Source organism: Ctenocephalides felis, unplaced genomic scaffold (assembly GCF_003426905.1).
Source record: "Ctenocephalides felis isolate EL2017-DRISC unplaced genomic scaffold, ASM342690v1 CF-g0.4_SCAFFOLD_01170, whole genome shotgun sequence".
NCBI lineage: Eukaryota > Metazoa > Arthropoda > Insecta > Siphonaptera > Pulicidae > Ctenocephalides > Ctenocephalides felis.
The window spans coordinates 38180644-38202470 of NW_020537324.1; the positions used below are offsets into that span (position 1 = coordinate 38180644).

The 21827-nt window shown below is 29.8% G+C and overlaps 1 protein-coding gene across 1 annotated transcript; it reads left to right on the forward strand.

Moving 5' to 3' along the window:
* Positions 1-2021: 2021 nt before the first annotated feature.
* Positions 2022-19319, forward strand: LOC113367202. The gene is made up of 3 exons (XM_026608830.1): positions 2022-2228; positions 17309-17654; positions 19096-19319. Exons 1-3 carry the CDS (start codon positions 2187-2189, stop codon positions 19317-19319), a joined length of 612 nt encoding a protein of 203 aa, XP_026464615.1. The 5' UTR covers positions 2022-2186.
* Positions 19320-21827: the final 2508 nt, after the last annotated feature.

Consider the following 21827-nt stretch of genomic DNA (forward strand, 5'->3'; position numbering starts at 1 on the left):
CCAGTTTGCGAAATTGAATGCATTTTTGTCATCTAATGTAGCTACTAGACAGTATTTCTTTGCACCACCCTTCCATTTGATTCCAGCAATTGCTTTCTTGACAGTATTAACTACCAAGTTGTGGCGGACATAGCTCAGAGGTAGCATGTCCGACTCACATGCCGAAGATCGTTGGTTCGATCCCTGGCGCTTCCAATTGTAAAAAAAAAAAAAAAAAATATCAGAATGTATAGAATTTCAATTGTAAGATGTATGTTAAAAATGATTAGAATGTATAAGATATTAGAATGTATAAAAATTGAATTAGAATTGAAAATAAAAAAATGAAATAGTAGAAAGAAGTAAGAAGATAAAAATAAGGAAGAATGAAGTTAAGTTGAACTACGTAAAAGGAATAGGATTTATGTGAAGAAGATAAGTTGAAAGAAAGTATATAGTATAAGAAGAATAGAATATAGATTGAATATGATGTAAAATTAGTATAGAATGTAAATAAATGTTGTAGGTGGCTAAATGCTCAGAGTAAGCGAAGCCAAATAAAAAATAATAAAAATAAATAAAAAAAAAACTACCAAGTTTATAGCATCGACAGTTGATCGCCCTTTGTCTGCTAGCAGTGGGCTAACTACTGCATCTATTCTTTGGTGAATCATTCGTTCAAAAATTTTACCCGCTGTATCCAGCATGCATATCACACGGTAGGATGATGGTTCATCTGGTGGTTTTCTTCCTTTGGGAAGAAACACTAATCTTTGCTGTTTCCATTGTCGTGGAAAACCCTTTCTTTTAGACACGTATTATAGGCATTAAGGAATATTATGTCCAAATTGATATTTTTAAGGCGATATTAGGAATTCCATCTAATTTTGGGAAAACGAATCAACTGATTTGAATTATTCAAAAAACATTTGATTTCTATTAATAAGGAGACGTGTCGTTTTTGGATCAAGACGGGTCGGTCCAGCCGTTTCGAAGATACGGGGAAAAGGTGCCACAAATGGTAACTCAGCTTTTGAGACATCGGAGCGCCCGATATCAATTTTCCAAGAAACATTTTACTTGTATTGAGAAAGTGAAAAAATGTTTAATTTTTAGGAAGGCAGATCGAGCGGTTTCGATGATCGATTAAAAAAGTGAAAAAAATGCCATTTGGTGGTCAAAAATGATCATTAGACATATGCACATCAAATTATCAGATATTTTATAGAGATTTTAATGATTTTATTAATAAGTATAATTGTTTACATTTCTATGGGTTGCTGCGTACCAATGTTTATTCGTTAGACTGCGACGCAGCTCATACGCGAATTAGGAAAAAAATGTTTATAATTTTCAAGAAATTTCAAAATATATAAATAAAATTTAAAAAAAATTCAAAATTCTCAAAAATCTAATTTTCACGAAGTTTTCAAAAAATTTAAAGATTTGTTCAAAATTTTAATTTTGGTACGGGAATTTTCAGCAATTTGCCTTCAGGCACAATGTATCATATACGATAATATCACGAAATATCATAGTTTTAAAACATCTATAACGTTTCGTTTCTGTGATCATGCGTCTGTCTATTCAATTGAGAGCGCATAACATATACGGTGTAAAATATTTATAAATACATATATATAAATTAGCAAGTAAACCACATCTCAGAATATTTGTCAGAGTGAGACGACGAGTATGTCTAGAAGGTGTGATGTAATACCCGGTGCGGACCCGGGCCGGCCAAAACATGTTGTCTAGATCTTATTGTTAGCTATTAGAACAAGTCCTATGACGCGGGTTTTGAGCGGTTTTGTAGTTTAGTATAGCTACTAAGTACTAGCTAGATTTACGTATGTTCAGTCGTAAACTTTTGTTTTATCTTATCGAATACATTGTCTGTCCGACGTAATAAAACATACTCGAACCTCTCGAAACGTTTGCTCATGAATATGTACCCGCTGTATCACTTACGTTCAAATACAGAAAGAATTGCTAATCGTCAGAGTTGCTATTTCGAGACTTGTTTACCAAACTCTGTTAGCGGATGTGTATCTACGCTCCCGTAACGTAGAACGAAAATCTCATTAGAACGCCAAAATAAAGAGTATAAAAAATGCAATGTATTTAACGTGCTAGTTCAAGATATTTAGTTTATATAAAACGTGAATTCATTGAAGCAGAAGTATTGTGAAATTAAATAAATAAACATGCTTCACTCGGATAACGTTTCTAATAGTGTTGGAGTGCAGGTATTGAGATTTGGTTGCTGTGACATAGAAAGCATTCATTCATCGCTACTCTTCATTTCGTAGCATTCTGATTTATTCATTATTTTATTTTTTTTTTATTTGAATTCCCCGTTTTCCATATAAAAGTATGAAACTAAACATTATTGAATTAAAGCATTGTAGTATCATAATGTAATAATTTTATTTTAACATAATACTAATTAAGCAATTATCAATATTTTTTTATAAGATTTAATACGTAACATATGACTTTTTTTTGATCATTTTTAGATTACATTATTTTATATCATATGATTATTATTTATCTTGGTTGTACTGTTGGTCCGATTGTCAGCTTATCTATTGATTACATTCGACATTCCAGAATTCAACATTATTATTTATATGAAATTATGTGAAATAAAATAAATAAAATAATTTTATTTTAAAATAATACTAATTAAGCAATTATCAATATCTTTTTTATAAGATTTAATACGTAACATATGACTTTTTGATCATTTTTTTAGATTACATTATTTTATATCATATGATTATTATTTATCTTGGTTGTGCTGTTGGTCCGCCATATGATTACATTCGACATTCGTTGAATTATGTGAAATAAAATAATCGCATTTTCATATTCAAACTTTGCGATATAAATACATTTTTAATTCTATAATATTCATACTTACTATATACATACTATACTATACATATTTGAGTCAAATAAATATGAAACATTTGTAGTTTTCAAAATAATTTAAGTAATAAAATGAAATTGTTTGTTTGTTTGTTGTATTGTTTATACTACAGAATTTATTAACTATGAGCAATCATATGATGCAGATTTTTTTTTTAAATAATAATAGAGAAAAGTCGTAATTTTAATGTTCATACGTTTTAGTTCCCGCCATTTATAGTATCTATATATGGCTTCATTCTTTCTTGGATCCTAGTTTTGCTAATACTACAAAAAAACTAGTGGTGTTATGGCATCGTGCCTTGAGGCGAACTGCTGGAACTTCCCGTACCGAATTAAAATTTTGAAAATCTGAATTATTTTTAATATGAAAAAAAATCGAATTTAAAAAAAAAAAAAAATAAAAAATCCCAAAACCTATTGTTTCCTCAACACAAGCAGAAAGTTTTTTGAATTATTCAAATCGAATGCCTAATTCTCTCAAAAAGCCACTTGGCGATCAAAAACGATCATTAGACATTTGCACATCAAATTATCAGATATTTTATAGACATTTTAATAATAATAACTAATTTTGTTAACATTTCTATTGGCTCCGTACCAATGTTTATCTTCTCCGCTAACACACCATAAAAAATTAAAATTTTCTAAAAAAATTTAAAACTTTCAAAAGTCCAATTTTTTCAAAGCTTAACAAACATTTGGATATTTTTTTTCAATTTTAATTTTCAATACGGAAAGTTTCAGCAATTTGTCGTAAGTCACGATGCCATGCGCCACTAGTTTATAAGTGTAATAATATGTATTATTATTAGTATAAATATTTAGCATTTTCCGATTTCTTTCTTAGGATTAGTAAACTTGGATATTACGTTTCTTAATAGCCGTAAAACTGCGCATTTAGAAAAGACCGATGTATATGACCTTGACTTGCCAGGGTTTGCGTTATTCATTTTCCTAGGTTTTTATAATTGTTGAAAATTTTGGAACGGTTTTTCCGTTTTTAGGAAATTAACATTATTGGAATAAATTTTATTAAACATAAAAATTGATCAATTGATAATAATTATTTTGAATATTTTCAAATAGATTATTATAACTAATGTAACTTTTATTATTTGTGCTTTATAGATTAAATATAAAGGGATAAATATAAAATACTATTTGTATTTTATAGACAAACAAAAATCGTCTAATTAGGCTTCAAGCGACTTTATCTCATTTCTTACTATAATACTAAAAATAAATTATAATTTCAGAACTGTCCAACCATATTAAATTATTTTCGATATTTTTAAAGTTTTCTAAGTATTTAATTTTTTTTTTATTAAAAAAAATGTATAATTTATAAAAAAATATTTTTTTTCTAAAATTTTAAAACTTCTATTAATTTCTTTTTTGAAAATTTTGAAATTTTTTTAAAAAAATGAACTATTTCGAAAATTTGAACGAAAAATCAAACCTATTGTGTTACTTATTATAATATAAAACTTATAAATATTGTTGCGACCCAATGGTTTAACTATAACTAATATATTACTAACTATAATATACGCTATGCATATATCCGATTCTCAGTTTCTCAACATTGTATTCATCTCAAGAACTATCGTTACATTGTATTAACTCATATCGAGTAACAAAAGTATTATAATCAAAAATAGGACCGATGAACTTTTTCCTAATGCGTACGTGAGCTTCTGCATACGACGCAATAATTCCTATGAATTCTGATCGGGGAATCACATAATTTGCACTTACACATATAAATGAAATTTAGTTTATCATATCCTAAAAGGAGTAAAGTCCCTCTTCTAAATAAAAGCTTATTTAAAGCCGAAATGTAACTTAATGTAGGCGGTTGTGTAATTTTCGTATAGATGACGACATCTCAGAGTATTAATGAACGGGAAAATAAAAGTATACATGAAGAATATTGTGTTTAATTTGAACTTATTATGATATTACAATAACATCTAGCGAAATTGGTTGATGAAGAGAAAAGCTAATCGGCGCCCAACAATATTTAAAAAAAAAACTAGTCGAAAATGGCATTTAGCCTTAAGGCAAGTTGCATGAACTTCCTGAAATGTGTAATAATTGATTTAATTAACCGAAATTAATATTTAGAAATTTAGATAAAATTTTCAACTGTTTATTTCGTAAGTTTTAAAGTTTTCGCTTTTACTTAAATCTAAACATTGTGATTTTCAATTGATAATTCTCAAACACATTTAAATTATCTGTAATTATATTAATTACTAGCTGATCCGGCAAACATTGTTTTGCTAATTGTAAGTAAGGTCATAATTTCTAGAGAATCAAAAAAATTAATACTTTTAGTGTGTGAGGTAATATAAAAACAATCAAACTGGAAGTTTTATACATTTTCTATAGAAAACATGGTATGATCCAATCCAAGTCTTTTTTGGTCCTTCGACTTATTGATTGCGTTTCAAGTTTTTCAGATTCTTTTTGGATTCTGCATTTTGTGTATAATTGTAAATAATACTACTGAGCTTATACAAAATTTTCAAATTTCTGCGAGGAGAGATAGAAAATGAATTAAGTACTTTTTCTTTATTATTTCTAACATTCGATGGATTAAAGTAAATTTAATAAAAAGTATATATGTAGATCAGGGCGAGGCACGAAGGTCCAATTTGTTTTTGAGAAAATATTAATTATATTATAAAAAATCGAACCAATTATATGACAACAAATAACACATTTCAAACGAACAATTATCTGAATACGTTCAGTAAAATCGCCAGCTACTTCATCATTGCAAAAATGTGCTTTTTATTTGCCGTCTTTCTAAAATTTGTTATATAGATTTTTTTACCCTATAGGCGGGGTAACTTGGAAGTGGCAAACAGGTTTAATGTCTTATTTTAATTTTAAAGGCATTTTACAAAATAATTTCATTTTTAACTAATGCTAAAAAACTATCAATGGAAGAAAATATTTTTATTATCCATTTTCAAAGATTACCGTTTATCTCCCGATAGCAAAGTCATAAGAATCAAAGTTATAGCTATATCTTTTTCCCTCTAGTTTCAAATATTATTGTTAAACAATGCTTAACTTTACTGGTTTTTAACGCATCGGTGGTGGACCTTTTTAACCCCGGACTTTCATATATTACTATCTATTCTTCGATAAATTCTAGGAATTATAACTGGGAAAATGTCATTCGACAAAATGTCCCTTTGATCGATACCAAATTTAGGTTCTGAATTTAAATAACATAAATAAAAAATAATATAATTCAGAAAATGTTTTATAAATACCAATGAGTATATAATTATACAAATGAAATCTTTCAGAGCACCGTTTTGAGAAAAATATGATTTGCAAAAAGAATGCTACAACGCCAAAAAGTGCATTTTCATATCAACATTTCAAAAAAGTTGATATTTTGAGTTTATAGTAACACTTGCGGCCCGTTTACTAACGTTTTTATATATAAATAAAATTACAAACAAAACTACTTACTACAATTTAATCATACTTAAATAATATTCACGTATCTGTCAAAAACGTTTTACATTTGACGTATTGGCCACCGTCCATTGTTTTATTTAAATTACGCTTCTACAAAATTTTTCGAATTAAAAATTTAAATTTTCCATGCGGTTTTGAAATAATTTCTCACCTTTTGGACAATTTCTGGATTGGCTCGAATTTTTGAAGACTAAGACTGGCCAAATCGGTTTAACCGTTTTCGAGTTTTAGCGGATCATTTTATCGAGCTTCATTTTTATATATAAGAAGAAGATAATGCACAGGCACGTTCTTGTACGTCCTAAAATTCTAGCCTATTATTGAAAATTTTAATTAATTTATATAATTCAACTAATTTTTGAAAGACTGTTTAGTCTAGTGCATAAACTTTATCGCTATGTTAAATGTCATTAAAGACATCTAAACATTTTTTTTTTAAAAGCTTAATAAATTATTTTGTGAAATATTGAGAATCTGCTAAAAGAAAATACTGGTACAATTACATATAGTATGTGCGTAGTCCTTGATATTATTTAAATTAATGGTAACAACTAACTGGAGTAGTTTTGTAGACTGCTCACTGACTTTTTTGCTAATTTCAAAGCCATTTCTAATGGCTTGGCCGATATTTTCGCAAACCTAATCGCTATTTTTTTGACAAATTTTTATTTTTGCATATTTGTATGCATCCGTAAGTGAAGGAGTATATTACTGAACATTTTTTCCATCATCAACAGGTGCAAAATATTTTTTGAATCAATTTATTCGGATGATCCGATTTCTCATATAATATCATATTGTGCGAATTTTTGAACCGCCTGGATCTGTTTTTTTTTTCAAAAAACTAACCGGTACGTATCATGGTCAGTATGAACCAACAGTATGAATTTGAATGATTCAATTCTGTTAATTCATATTGCCGAAAATGCCGAATATTTGTTTGAACTGCATAAGTGGGTTTTATACATTACTAGCTATCCATCACGCTTGGACGTGTTTTACTTTCAATTAAAACTTTGAACAAAAACGCATATTTATTTCATCTAGTCCTGTACATCAATTTTCCGTCTACCAGTTTACCTGTCAACCAATTTACCTGATCAACAATTTACTTATCTATCAATTCACGTGTATACCAATTTACCTATCAACCTATTTATCAAAACATACATTTTACATGTCTACCAATTTACCTGTTTATCTGTCTACATATTTGTCTATCTACCATTTCACATAATTGTCCTGTCCACCAGTTTACCTATCTACAAATTTACCTGTCTACGTGTCTATCTGTCTACCTGTTTCTCTTAACCCTTAACTTACGATTAATGTACTTAACCCTCTAACTTACGATTTAGATTCAAACATTTTGGGTCAAAGATGTACAAACTCGTGCAGCGTTCGTGACCATTTTCTCACACACTGCACAGTTTATTACAAAAATAAAAATGATTTTTAATTTTACAGATTTGTATAAATAAATATTTTATAATACTTGCGATCGCTGTACCGGGCCATGCCCCTAATGAATAATATTTTTGCTTCTTTCCCGATTATTGCACGCGGACTCATAGAACAACTAATAGTTCTTATTGCTGTTAAATAAACACAAAAAATAATTTAAAAAATAATCCGTTTCAAATTTGATTACATTTTTTGTTATGTTTCAATAGGCAAACGATGTGTGCACAAAACATTGAATAGTATTGTTTTTTTAGACATGCCCTGATAAAGACTTTGTAAGTCTTGATTGACAAAATGATAAATAAACATAAAAAAATAAATAAATGCTGAAGATAAAAATAATTAAAAATGTTTTTTTATTCTTTATCTGTAGTTGATTTTCAAATTAAGAACTATCATTATAAAGTTTTGATGAAAGATTACTGCTGGTATAAATGTTCCATAACAATTTATTGGAATTTGTGACAAGTTTTGATGGAATTTTTTAACTTACTTCACTGAGATTACCAAGACAGAAAGGAAAAACATTGGCTACAATTATAGGACTAAAATTCCCAAAAATTAGAACAGTTCAAAAAGTTACAAAAATTAAAAATGCTAGGTTCAAAGTCAATTAAATTCAAATATATAAAAACTGATAATTTTAAAATATAAACTAAAATAATTTACAAATTCAAAAATTTCATAGTTTAAATTTTTGTTTTCGAACTATTTAATTATATGTACAAAATATATTTATAATATCGAAATAATATTTCTAATATCGATAATGTTAGTTTAAATTTAACAAAAAATTGTTTTCCATTTACATGAATCATATTATTTTTATTTGACAATGTGGTAAATTGAAACATGTATGTATATGCAAGGTTTGCTGATAATTCTGTCTTGATATAAAAAATATTTATAACAGTTTTATACTAGTGAATATATGAATATATGTATTAGTAAATATATGTATATATATATATATATATATATATATAAAGTAAATATAAAAATATGTCATGTATGTTCAATGTCACAATTTGACAGTTTGTTATCAGTTTTAAAAAGTTCTAAATCATTATGTATGTGTGTGCGTTAAACCCATTTTTCGCAAATATCTCATGGGCGAAAATTTATTGGATACTACGGTGAGTTGTCCACACGTAAGTCAAATGGACATAAACATATATTCAAATTTCATAGCATTTTATTCGCACCTCTTTAATATTTTAGCTATAATAGCTTCGATGTTTTTCGTTAGTCCAAAAATTTTTATTAAATGTAAGGTGACCATAAGTTCCGGGATAGTCCCAGATTTTCACCTTGTGCCCCGGGTTTTTCTAAAAGCAATATTTGTCCTGGATTTAGACTTTTGTTGCGGATTGTGCCGATATTTAGACATTTAAGGGGGTATGATAGTGTAGAGCGATGAATTTTAGGTCATTTTTAAAGTGTCGTAAAAGAAAGCAATGAATGTTTTTGCTCTCCATTTTTTGCCATCTCTTTATTAATATTATTAAAATACAAGACAAAAATTAAAAAATAAAAGGTTGAAAATTGTAAAAACTGGCTGCTGATGAAGTGGGTGGTCTCAAAAAACTGGCACCTCAGTCTTGACATTATTTCAGCCCTCCTAGCCATCGGAAATGCAAAAAATAAAAAGATTATTAATCTACAATGATGTCGCAATCGCCCGAACTAGCGATGAGTAAAAAAAAAATTTATAAATTGGCGACTGTTTGAAAAAAAGTGTGCACATCAATTATTAATTTTCCGGTATTGTAATCGTCCAAAATTCGAAAATGAAAATGTTTGCATATCTTCACGTTTCGAAGGTTTCTGAACATTTTGGCATACCTTAGAAAAAAATTATGTGTTTGTGTGCGTATGTATGGATACATTTTTTTGCGACGATTTCGGGTGCAATTTGAATAATTCAAGATAGAGAGACGTGGTGATTAGTTTTTGACAAAGATCCGTTTTGGAGACATAAACCAAAAAGTGCAGAAAATAAAAATGATGTTTTTGAAAGAACAGACCATCCGATTTGAAAGATTCAAAAAAATATAATTTCAAGAAAAAGTGGTGATTGGTTTTTGGCTAAGACAGGTCCCGCCGTTTCGGAGTTACGGAGCTAAATGTGCAAAAAATGGTAGATTTTGAGAGAACGAAGTATCCAATTTGAATGATTCAAAACAGACATTTTGCTAGTGTTAACCGTGTGAAGAAACGATTAGTTTTTGTGGAATGCATTTTTTTTCAAAATTTCAATTTTTTTTTATTTACAATTTTTTTTTTAAATTTCTCAAATAATTCGGGTTTTACTTATAATTCTAGCTAAAATTCTAAAGCTTACTTGAAATAAATAATTTAAACTTTGCAATTAAATTTATATAATTCTTAGGAATATGAGATAAGATCCTTCATTCTAACTCCGCTTCATTAAGTTTTGTTTATATTTTTTTATGTAAGCATATATAACCGTCGTCGTCTAATTTATAAGCTCATATATTTTGTCTATAAAATATGAATGATGGAAGTTCCAGTATTTATAACACATTTAATATTTTTTGAATATTTCATTACTATACGGAAGTTCCTGCAATTAGCCTTGGCACGATGCCGTGCACCACTAATCAAGAAGTTCTACGATGCTATTCATGGCACTTCCAAGTTACATTTTAGTTAATTAAAGCCTTCATCCAGATTTGGGTGCAAAATACTAATAATTAAATAATGAACTATAAATCTTGCATCTGTATTCTTTCAGCTTAGCCGAATACGTTTGTCGTTATTCACTCGTTAATTGATTGACATGTCCAATAGTCTATTTTCATTACTGTTTGGTTGGATTAGATCAGATTGTGCGACCATTACTCAGACAATTGTTTTTAGAACTCGCATTTTCTCAATATAAATATTTTTATAATCTACTTACCTTAGCTGAGTTGTCTAAAATGATTGAGACCAATTAACTTAATAACTTAATATTTAGTTAACTCATTACTTTTTTCATTTGTTCAATATTTAAATATTTTAAAATTAATCGGTTTAGGAATACTTTATAGGTGAATAATATATAATTCTTGACATTTCTCTTCTTTACATTTTTTTGATATATTGATTTTGAATCATTCAATTTCACTTCAATTGTTTTTTAAGTTATGAGCGAAGGCATGGTAGGAGAAGTCAACTCGACAGAAGCGTTTGCAGTGGCGACTTTGAGCATTACGTGAGGCTACTATAACCGAAATTGTAAACGAAAACACGTTGAAATTTTTATTTCTATAAAATTTAAACAAATTGAATAAAAATGAAAAACCAAATTTGTTGTGTAGTGAGTTGTAAAGATATGAGTAGAAAAAATGAATGCAAATTTTATGAATTTTCTACCGCTAAATGAAAAATAAATTAATGGAAGCTGTGAATAGCATCATAATCATATTGTTATCAAAAAATTCGGAGTATTATAAATTGTTATGAAATTGTTATGTTTACTTATTGTAAATAATTTTTTGCAATTCTAAATAATAATATATATATTAGTAGCATTTATGGACTACCGTGGGTTTCCGAATCATATGATAGAATTTGTAGTGACCATTTTATTTGGGGTGCAAAATCAGAAATGGAAGCTACATTCCAACACCAACAATATTTCTTTCGATTTATAAGTCTCCAAAAGTAAATGAATCTTCTTTAAAATATAATTAGAACAATTTATTAATTATATAATGCTTGAACATTATTATTAATATCTATTTCTTTGGTTTGATAAAAAAATAATAAAAAACTGTGAATTAAATTATTATTTACTTACTCTATTGTAAAAAGATTTTTTTCATTATTATTTTTCTTAAGAACTATTCCTTATAAGTATTTACTGCATTTCTTTATTAATTTTATCATTATAATTACTTGTGCTTTATGCACTTTGAGATAAATTTTAAAATGTCAGCAATTCATTCCTTTCTTTGGCTATTGACAAACTTTTAAAAACATGCACATAATATTTAGTATGGCGATGCAGCCGCGCTCGGAGCGAATTCCAAGATACCTTTTCTTTATAAAATCTACATAATGTAAACATTATTACAATTTCACATTGATATTAATCAACTTCGTGGTAATTTTATAAACTGTTTAATTCTAATTATAGGCGGAATAAAATGGGCTTTAGTTCAATTTTAATTTTGTAATTGATCTGATTATGTTTAGGCAAAAATTTAGTATGAATTCAATCGTTTTAGCTGATTTTTTTTTTTTTGCTAATGACTAATTTAAACAACATATCTTTTTGAATTGATTCAAGGCAAACTTTATCCCTCTATGAAAGGTATTAAGCATTTCTATTTGGAAAATAATTTTATTTTTTAAAAAGTAGTAGGAAAATCAATCTTGTAGATCCAGTTGTGTTAAATGAATAAGTACATTGAATATTAATTTAATCTACTATGCCAATTGGATGATGTCTGTTAATCTTGAATATGGTACTTTCAAGCACTCAATTTGATTGTTAATTTCAACGCAAAATATGTCAAAGCACATTTTTCAAAAGTTTTGTAAGGCGTATTTGTGAGTAGCTTTCAAGTCTTGGTTTTCATCCACTCTTATTTATCTGACAGTAAATATTAGTATTTGTTAATTAATCTTCGGACTTGTTTTTTCGTACCTTGTATCATTTATGGGAAGCAAATGTATTGGCCGCTTATTCATCTCAAATCTTGATGTCTTATTTTTTATGCTATGTTTGAAATTTACGTAGAGCATTACTTCAATTTCATGTTTTAAACAGAAATCTTTTAAAAATGACGAGGTTTTATAAATATTTATATCAAAAAAAAATCCTGTTTCACAAATACTATTCAAAATACTATTTTCTCAACTAAGCCTTTGCAACTTTCGGCAGGTCATCAAAAAAATGTACTGTCGGGCATTGCCATGATGAAAGACAGCACCTTCACTTCAGGCTTTTTTTGTATAGCGAAGGAAATGCCTTTATGCATCCCAAACTGGTGTTTTATCTGGGTATGTCGGACTCAATACAGCCCTGGTATAATACCGACTAAAACCTCCACTTTGCCCTGGCCTCTGGTCCCCACGGAAACCGCCGTTAGACATTAATTCGTGGGGGGAGAATCTAGAATGTTATTATTCTTAACTTCATTTTATACTCATCTTTTAAATGAGCGAAGTCCCATTCGCTCTTTCTCTTTTCATCGAACGCAGGTCAATTAGCACCACTCTCGCAAATCTGTCTATGGCGTTCCAAGCAGCTTCAGTTGTCAGCATCACTTCAACAACAGTATCTCGAGTAATTCTTCGGCTCAATATCTTTTCCCCATCGTCCCGCAGAGCACCAAATCGCGGGCACACCAAGAACACGTGCTCAGCATTGTAATATCATTCTGGTTTGTTTAGGGCCTCCAACATTAGGCATCAGTCGAGCAAGTTTCGTCCTAACTACGCCTTGGCACTACCATGCTAACTGACGCCTTGGCACTAACGTGTTCCACCTGTTGATTGAAATTCAATCGAGCATCAAGCATTACGCCAAGGTAGAAGATGTGAGATTTTGACGTAATATCTAGATTTCCTATATTTAGCTTAATGGTCTCTATTGTTTTTCTACTCGTGATAAGAACAGCTTCACTTTTTTGTTGTGCTAATTGGAGGTTCATTGTTTGCATCCAGCATTAATTTTTCTACTGGTTATGTCAAATAGACTTACAATCTCATGAGTTCGTTTGGAGACAACTGCTATGGCACATCGTCTACATATGCTACTAGTTTCACATATGCTGGAATCTCAATGCTCAAAAGGCCATCATACATAACATTTCACAGCAAAGGGCCTAGAACAGAGCCCTGCGGTGCATATTTTGTTAAATTATATTCTTCTGTACCATCGCGTAAACATCAGAATTTCTGTAAAGCAGCTTGCGACTATATTGCAGAGGTATGCTGGCACGTTCTTATCACGGAGTGTATTCATAACAGTTTTTTCAGTCATTGGATGAGTTGAGTGTGACATATATTTTACGTCAAAATTACCAGAAGGAAAGGAGCAAACCATTTCCGCGTGGTAGATTTAAATATAGCGCATTTTTTCATTATTTTCTTCATTTTGGAACGCAAGTAACTGTCCAACCACTTAACCAATTTTGTTTGTTATAACCTTATAATAATGCTCAAAGTCACCTTTCAATTAAACATCGCATCTACTGGTGCAGCTGCGACGTGTTTATTTCTGAAAGCGAACTTTTTGACCTTATATAAAATGATTTGCTTAATACTTTTTTGGAAAATTAATTATGATAGCAACATAAATCCGTTATGAAAATTAACTAGTAGAATCGTACCAGCTAATATTCAAATTTATGGGCCAAAAGCGACACTAAGGTCGGCCGCACGCAGTGGCACAAACAACTTTGCTCGGCGTTCGAAACTGCACAAATCATAAAATTCCTGTAGTTTGTATATACACGTGCTCGGTACAATTAACTTTGCAAGATGTTTGATAAACTAGCTGTAAGTGGAATTCTGTCTTAAGGCAATTAAGGCATCGTGCCTTAAGGCAAATTGCTGGAACTTCCCGTACCAAATATTATTAATTTTTTAAAAACGATTAACGTTTTTGAAAAAAATGTACTTTGAAAAAATAATATTTTTGAGAAACTATATATATGGACCAAAAATTACTTTTTTTTGAAAAAAAAAAAATTTTTTATTAAAAAATTTTTTTTAAAAAAAATAATTTTTTTTTAATTTTTTTTTTTTGAAAAAAATTTTTTTTTTCTTTATTTTGACATATTGTGGAAGATCTGAACTTTTTTTCAAAGCAATCGTACTGATTTAACTGCATAGGGACAAAAAAAAAGCGCGTAAGCGCCGCGTCGCTGTCTAACGCATAAGCATTGGTACGGAACCCATAGGAATGTTAACAAAATGTATTCTTATTGTTAAAATCTCTATAAAATATCTGATAATTTGATGTGCATATGTCTAATGATCATTTTTGACCGCCAAATGGCTCATTTTTTTACTTTTTCTTCCATATCTCCGAATCCGCTAGACCTACCTTCATGAAAATTTTATCGATTCTTCATCTTGTCAATACAAGTGAAATGTTTTTTGAATTATTCAAATCGGACGCTCCGTTCTCTCAAAAACTGAGCTACCGTTTTCGGCACTTTTTGCCCCGTATCTTTGGAACGGCTAGACCTGCCTTCGCCAAAAACTAATCAGCACGTCTCCTTATCAATACGAATCGAATGTTTTTTGAATTATTCAAATCGGTTGACCCGTGTTCCCGAAATCGTCGACGAAAATTTGTATCCGCACATACATACACACACATACATACATACACACACACATACACACACACACACACACACACACATACATCCATTTTTTCTAAGGTATGCCAAAATGTTCAGAAACCTCTGAAACGTAAAGATATATAAAAATTTTCATTTTCGATTTTTTTGCGATTACTATAACTTGCCCTACGGGAAGTTAATAATTACATTGATTCTTAAATAAAACTGAAAATTGATTATTACAAATATATAAATTTATACATATAATTATAAATTTATATATTTGTGCGAAAAGTATGTCACTACCACTGTCAGTACTACTGGTCGTAAAATCATCACTGCTATGTAATTCATCACTAATTTTTTCTTGAAGACTATGACTATGTAATATCTCTTAAAAAAGTTCAAATATTTGCAAACAATTGGACACAAAGTATTCAAAAGTCATTTGTAAGGACAATCAGCAAATACTAATTTGTATGTGCTATGCTTTCCTCATGCTTTCCTCATGATTTTTTAGTTTCATGAATTATAAATGATAAGATATTTGTATAAAACAAAATAAATTTATAATAATTTTTATTTAGTAAGTGGCATTTTGCCTTAAGGCAATTTGCGTGAACATACCAACATGTGAAAATAATCGACCTAATAATTAATCAATGTGTTAATTTATTATTGACGATTTATAAGTATTCTGAGTTGCTTATTGTTTATTTTCGACAGTTAGATCAAATATTGTACATTATTGAACTGAAATTTTTAAAAAGTACGAATCATTATTCCAAAATTAATTGCTGTTTTATTTGTAATTATTATTAACTTCCCGTAGGGTAAGTTATAGTAATCGCAAAAAAATCGAAAATGAAAATTTTTATATATCTTTACGTTTCAGAGGTTTCTGAACATTTTGGCATACCTTAGAAAAAATGGATGTATGTGTGTGTGTGTGTGTGTGTGTGTATGTGTGTGTGTATGTATGTATGTGTGTGTATGTATGTGCGGATACAAATTTTCGTCGACGATTTCGGGAACACGGGTCAACCGATTTGAATAATTCAAAAAACATTCGATTCGTATTGATAAGGAGACGTGCTGATTAGTTTTTGGCGAAGGCAGGTCTAGCCGTTCCAAAGATACGGGGCAAAAAGTGCCGAAAACGGTAGCTCAGTTTTTGAGAGAACGGAGCGTCCGATTTGAATAATTCAAAAAACATTTCACTTGTATTGACAAGATGAAGAATCGATAAAATTTTCATGAAGGTAGGTCTAGCGGATTCGGAGATATGGAAGAAAAAGTAAAAAAATGAGCCATTTGGCGGTCAAAAATGATCATTAGACATATGCTCATAAAATTATCAGATATTTTATAGAGATTTTAATAATAAGTATACAATTTGTTAACATTCCTATGGGTTCCGTACCAATGCTTATGCTTTAGACAGCGACGCGGCGCTTACGCGCTTTATATTTAGTCCCTATGCAGTTAAAGCAGTACGATTGATTGCTTTGAAAAGAAAGTTCAGATCTTCCACAATATGTCAAAATAAAAAAAAAATTTTTTTCAAAAAAAAAAAAAATTAAAAAAAAAATTTTTTTTTTTAAAAATTTTTTTCAAAAAAAAGTAATTTTTTGTCCAATTTATAGTTTCTCAAAAATCTTATTTTTTCAAAGTAATTTATTTTTTCAAAAATGTTAATCGTTTTTAAAAAAATAATAATTTTTGGTACGGGAAGTTCCAGCAATTTGCCTTAAGGCACGATGCCCTAATTGCCTTAAGACAGAATTCCACTTACAGCTAGTTTTTTTCAAATCTGAAGAAATTGTTCGGTGAAAAACTAATCAACGCGAGCCCTTATCGAGTTTCTTTAAATATCTCAATTTTTTGGCTCACATACACACACATACTTGTTTCCTAATATCGATGTCAAGCTTTTGAGAATTACTTGATATGCCGAGAGTCCATAAAATTAGCAAATCAATTTCCTGGCAAAATGAAACTTTTACCCAGAATTTAAAAAGATGTTCTAATTGTTCAATATTTGAGTTTTATTTAAAATTCTAACATGTTTTGAAGTCATATGATATATATAAAAAATCGTTTATCTACAGTGCGGCATGAGACGGCCTACATTTGCATTCAACGCAGTACAATCGCCGCGTCGCTCTGGCAAAACACGTCGTTTCAATGTCGGAAATCATGATGGTGCTATTATAAGCGATTCATCTGGCAAGCAATGCTCTTCGAGTAGTGAAGGTACTTCTAGTAACTACGAAACTAAAGGAAATCTTATCGGCGAATGTAATTCATCTCCAACACTCGGATCACTCAGCACTTCTACGCCTCAAAAACCAGAGGGAGATATTCATAATGCTAAGAATCAATTCCGCAGGGCTGCCAACGTCTGCGGAAACGACGTCCAACTAGTTTCCACTCCACTACCATATAGCACCACAGGTAAGATAATGGCACGGAACTTTATGCATGTATTCAATATCTCCGATAAGAAATAATAAGAAAAATAATTGCATCTGTCGTCAAATCGTGTAATTTTAATAAGCACTTGATAATAACTATAACTTGATAATTTTTATGTAATGCATTTATCTATTTGTCTATTATATAATATTATATATTAGCGTTATTAGTGACTTCGTCCGCGTGGAATTTATAAGTTTTTGCATTTTTATTCAAATTATTATTTATTTTCAGTCTTCTAAAAACATTTTTATATACAATATTTATTGTACGATTTTCATAGGCTAAAACGCTACACCCCACGGCGGTAGCAAATGGGCAGATGTGTATTTGGAGGGCATGGTTAGATGCAGGGGGCAGTGAAAACATAGAACAAACAAAAATAGAAAAATAATTCAAATTAAGATTTAGAAATGTGTTGATATGTTAATTGAAACAAAGTAAAGTCGATATTTCTTGCATTGAATAATTTTTTTGAATAAAAAAAAACTACGTCAATAATATTTTATCAATAGCTTCATAAACTGATCCAGAGATGATAGGGCGCTCAAGGGGTTTCTTACATATTTTAAAAGTGGAAGTACCAATTGCATTCACTGTACTGAGTCGTTGATCGCCTATGTCTTGTTGCCCAATATTTAGCGCGCACCTTCATAATTCATTACAATATGTGATTAAATGTATCAGCATGATAAGCATCAGATAGTGAATGATAGTTTATTTAAGAACCTTTGTATTGAAAATTATGAAGAATTTTATCGTTTGTGGCTTCTTTAACCTTCTTGCTACAAGTCGTTGATCGCCTATGTCTCGTTGCCCAATATTTAGCGCGCACCTTCATAATTCATTACAATATGTGATTAAATGTATCAGCATGATAAGAATCAGATAGTTGAATGATAGTTTATTTAAGAACCTTTGTATTGAAAATTATGAAGAATTTTATCGTTTGTGGCTTCTTTAACCTTCTTGTACATGTCGTCCCTAGACGACATCCTCATGACATACTATGTGTACGAATGTCGTGCATGGGCTTAGCCTTAGCTTCAATATTGAGAATTCTAGTTTTTTTATTGTAATTTGTAGTTTATTAAAACCGTAATTTTTAATCTTTTAACACATTTTATTGATAATGAAAGGATTAAAGATGAAAGTGGGGATTTGCCCAACTAATTTAATCCAAAAATTTGATGATATACAAAAATGAATATATTTATTCGGGATATTTTTTGTTATTTCTTGTCTAACAATAAGTTATACCATCTTCACCTACCAATGAAAACAGAATATGGCAATTGCAAAAATTTAGGAATCAAATAATGCCTTAGAAATATAAATTATAATGATCATTTCAAAACGTTCCAAAATTATTATGTTGATACAAAAAATATCTATGTGTATTAAATAAAATATATTTTAGGTGATTGTCAAAAGCCGAGGAAGCGCAAAGAGCGTCTAGATAGTTCTTCATCCATAACACAAGAAAGAAAACTAGTGCGATCTAATAGTGAAGAAAGACCCCCTGAAGAAAAAAGTGAGATACGGCGGGTGGTGTCTCACGAAGATTTTCTTCCACTGCATGTACACAATGCTAGACTTGCCAGCCAATATGCACATAACGATAATATACATAAGGTGAGCTAATTTTTCGAATTTATTTCTATTTTTAACTTTATGCCTTTAAACATAGTTTATAGTTGTTTTCTTGTCGATAGTTAAAGTCGTTATTATTTTTCTTAAAAAAACAACAAATTATATTTTAAAAATGTTTATAGTTATGTACCGCGTCGAACTTGCTTTTTTTATATTTTTATATTATCAATGTCCAATTAGTTAACATAAAACTTGCCATTTATTAACTTCCCGTATGGTAAGTTATGGTAATCGCAGAAAAATCTAAAACGAAAACTATTACATAAATTTACTTTTCATAGTCTTTATAATATTTTGGCATATCTCACAATTAGAAAAATATGATTTATATGTGCGTGTGTGTGCGAAGCCATCTGAGAGCGCGGATTAGCCGATTTGATTAATTCAAAAACATTAGATTTCTATTGATGGGGAGACATTCTGATTAGATTTTTTTTGGCTAAGGCAGTAATTTCGAAGATACGTGGCAAAAAGAGCCATAAATGGTAATTCAATTTTTGAGAGAACTGAGCGTCCGATTGTAATGATTTAAGACCCATTTTACTTGTATGGACCGAATAGTCAAGTGACTAAATTTTTTGCGTCAAAGTTAAAAACTGTTTAACTGAACATTGATTTGGCATTGATAATTTTAATTTCTAAAAAAAATACTGATATATTATTTTTTAATTGCTCAGACATCAGATCTTATTGTTAGTCACAAGGTGTATTAAATAGACAAAAAATCATGCTGCTATATCGTTTTTTATGTTTACTTAAGTGAAATATTTTATTTTATTTAAAATGTTTGTTAGTCAAATCATTTTTTTTTTTAAATGTTAATCGTTTTTAAAAATATAACTTTTGGTACGGGAAGTACCAGCAATTTGCCTTAAGGCACGATGCCATTGTGCGACGATCGGCCAAGCCGTTTCTTCGTAAATGGCAGAGAAGTAAAAAGTCTTTCGTCCACGTTTTAGCCCGCAATTCTGAATCGATTTTGAAAATTCAAAAATCGTTCGAAAGATATTGGTTGGGAATCGACCTGATTAGTTTTTGGTAGAGATCGGCCGGGCCGTTTTCTTGTAATAAAGTTTTAAAAAAAATTTTGACGATTTTTATGATTATTTTTTTGACGGTAGAATCCATAGTCTTCTATATCATACTAAAATATTACGGCCCTACGACAACAGGTTCAGCTTTAAAAATTCGTCAAAGTTTGCAAAAATTGGTATCGTTTTTTGGCATTTGTCAAAATTAGACCTTTGATCGACGTTTTCTCCAAAACGCCTGAGCCGATTTTAGAAATTAAAAGCTATTTGATGTATTTCGGTGAGGACTATCGTTTGTCAGTTTTGTGTGACGATCTGCCAAGCCGTTCTTTGCAATTTGAAAAAAAGTGTTAAACTTTTCGTCCACATTTAAGCTCATCCTACCGAACCGATTTTAAAAAATCAAAAATTGTTCGAAAGATATTAGTTGGGAATGGTACTGATTAATTTTAGGTGAAAATCTACCGAGCCGTTTTCTTGTTATTACCTGTTGAAAAAAAAATTTAAGCCGATTTTCATGGAACTTTTTTTGGCGATATACATCATGATCTTATAGAACTTACTGTAATATTGCGGCTTTACGACAAGTAGTTTAATTTTAAAAATTCGTCAAATTTTGCTAAAATTATTATTGTTTTTTTAAAGTAGGATTAATGAAGTATATTATTTACTCTTTTTTTTATTAAGTCGATTATTTACACATATCTGGAAGTTCATGTAACTTGCCTCAAGGCTAAATACCAAACCAACTAGTTTATAATGATTTACACTCTAAAAAAATCCCTTAACAAACTTCAAAAAGATGCATCAAAATCTGAATAATCGTTTCACACATCGTTACAGAAGAAAATTTATATATAAGAAGATATATATTGGAGTATGTAAATTTGGTGTTGATATATATTAAAAGTTTTAATAATTCGTTTAATAATCGTTTTAATTTAAAACGATATGTGGAATCGGACAATAGCACCAAATAAAAAAAAACTAAAGCAATTAGGAAATCAGATTTATTAATCTATACGTTTCAGTCCTCGTCGAGACCGCCATTCAGTGGAAAACTTTTTTATAATTAATTTATGTATAAAAAGAAAGTGGATATAAACATATTGAACTTAAAGATATAGAATATATTTTTAAGAGGAATATAAAAGATATCTTTTTGATGGTCGATTTCCAACCAATATCTTTCGAAGGGTTTTAGAATATTTAAAATCTATTCAGAATTTACAAAAAACGGCTTGGCTGATCGTGGCGCAAAATTGATAAACGATAGTCCTTACCGAGTTACATTGAACGGCTTTTAAATTCTTGAAATCGGCCCAGCCGTTTTTGAGAAAACGTCGACGAAATGTCAAAAATTCGTTCACACACACACACATACTTTTTTCAAATTTGGTCTCATTCGATTCAGAATGGCTTAAAACGTCGAGAAAACATAAACTTAGCAAATCGGATTTTTTGATAA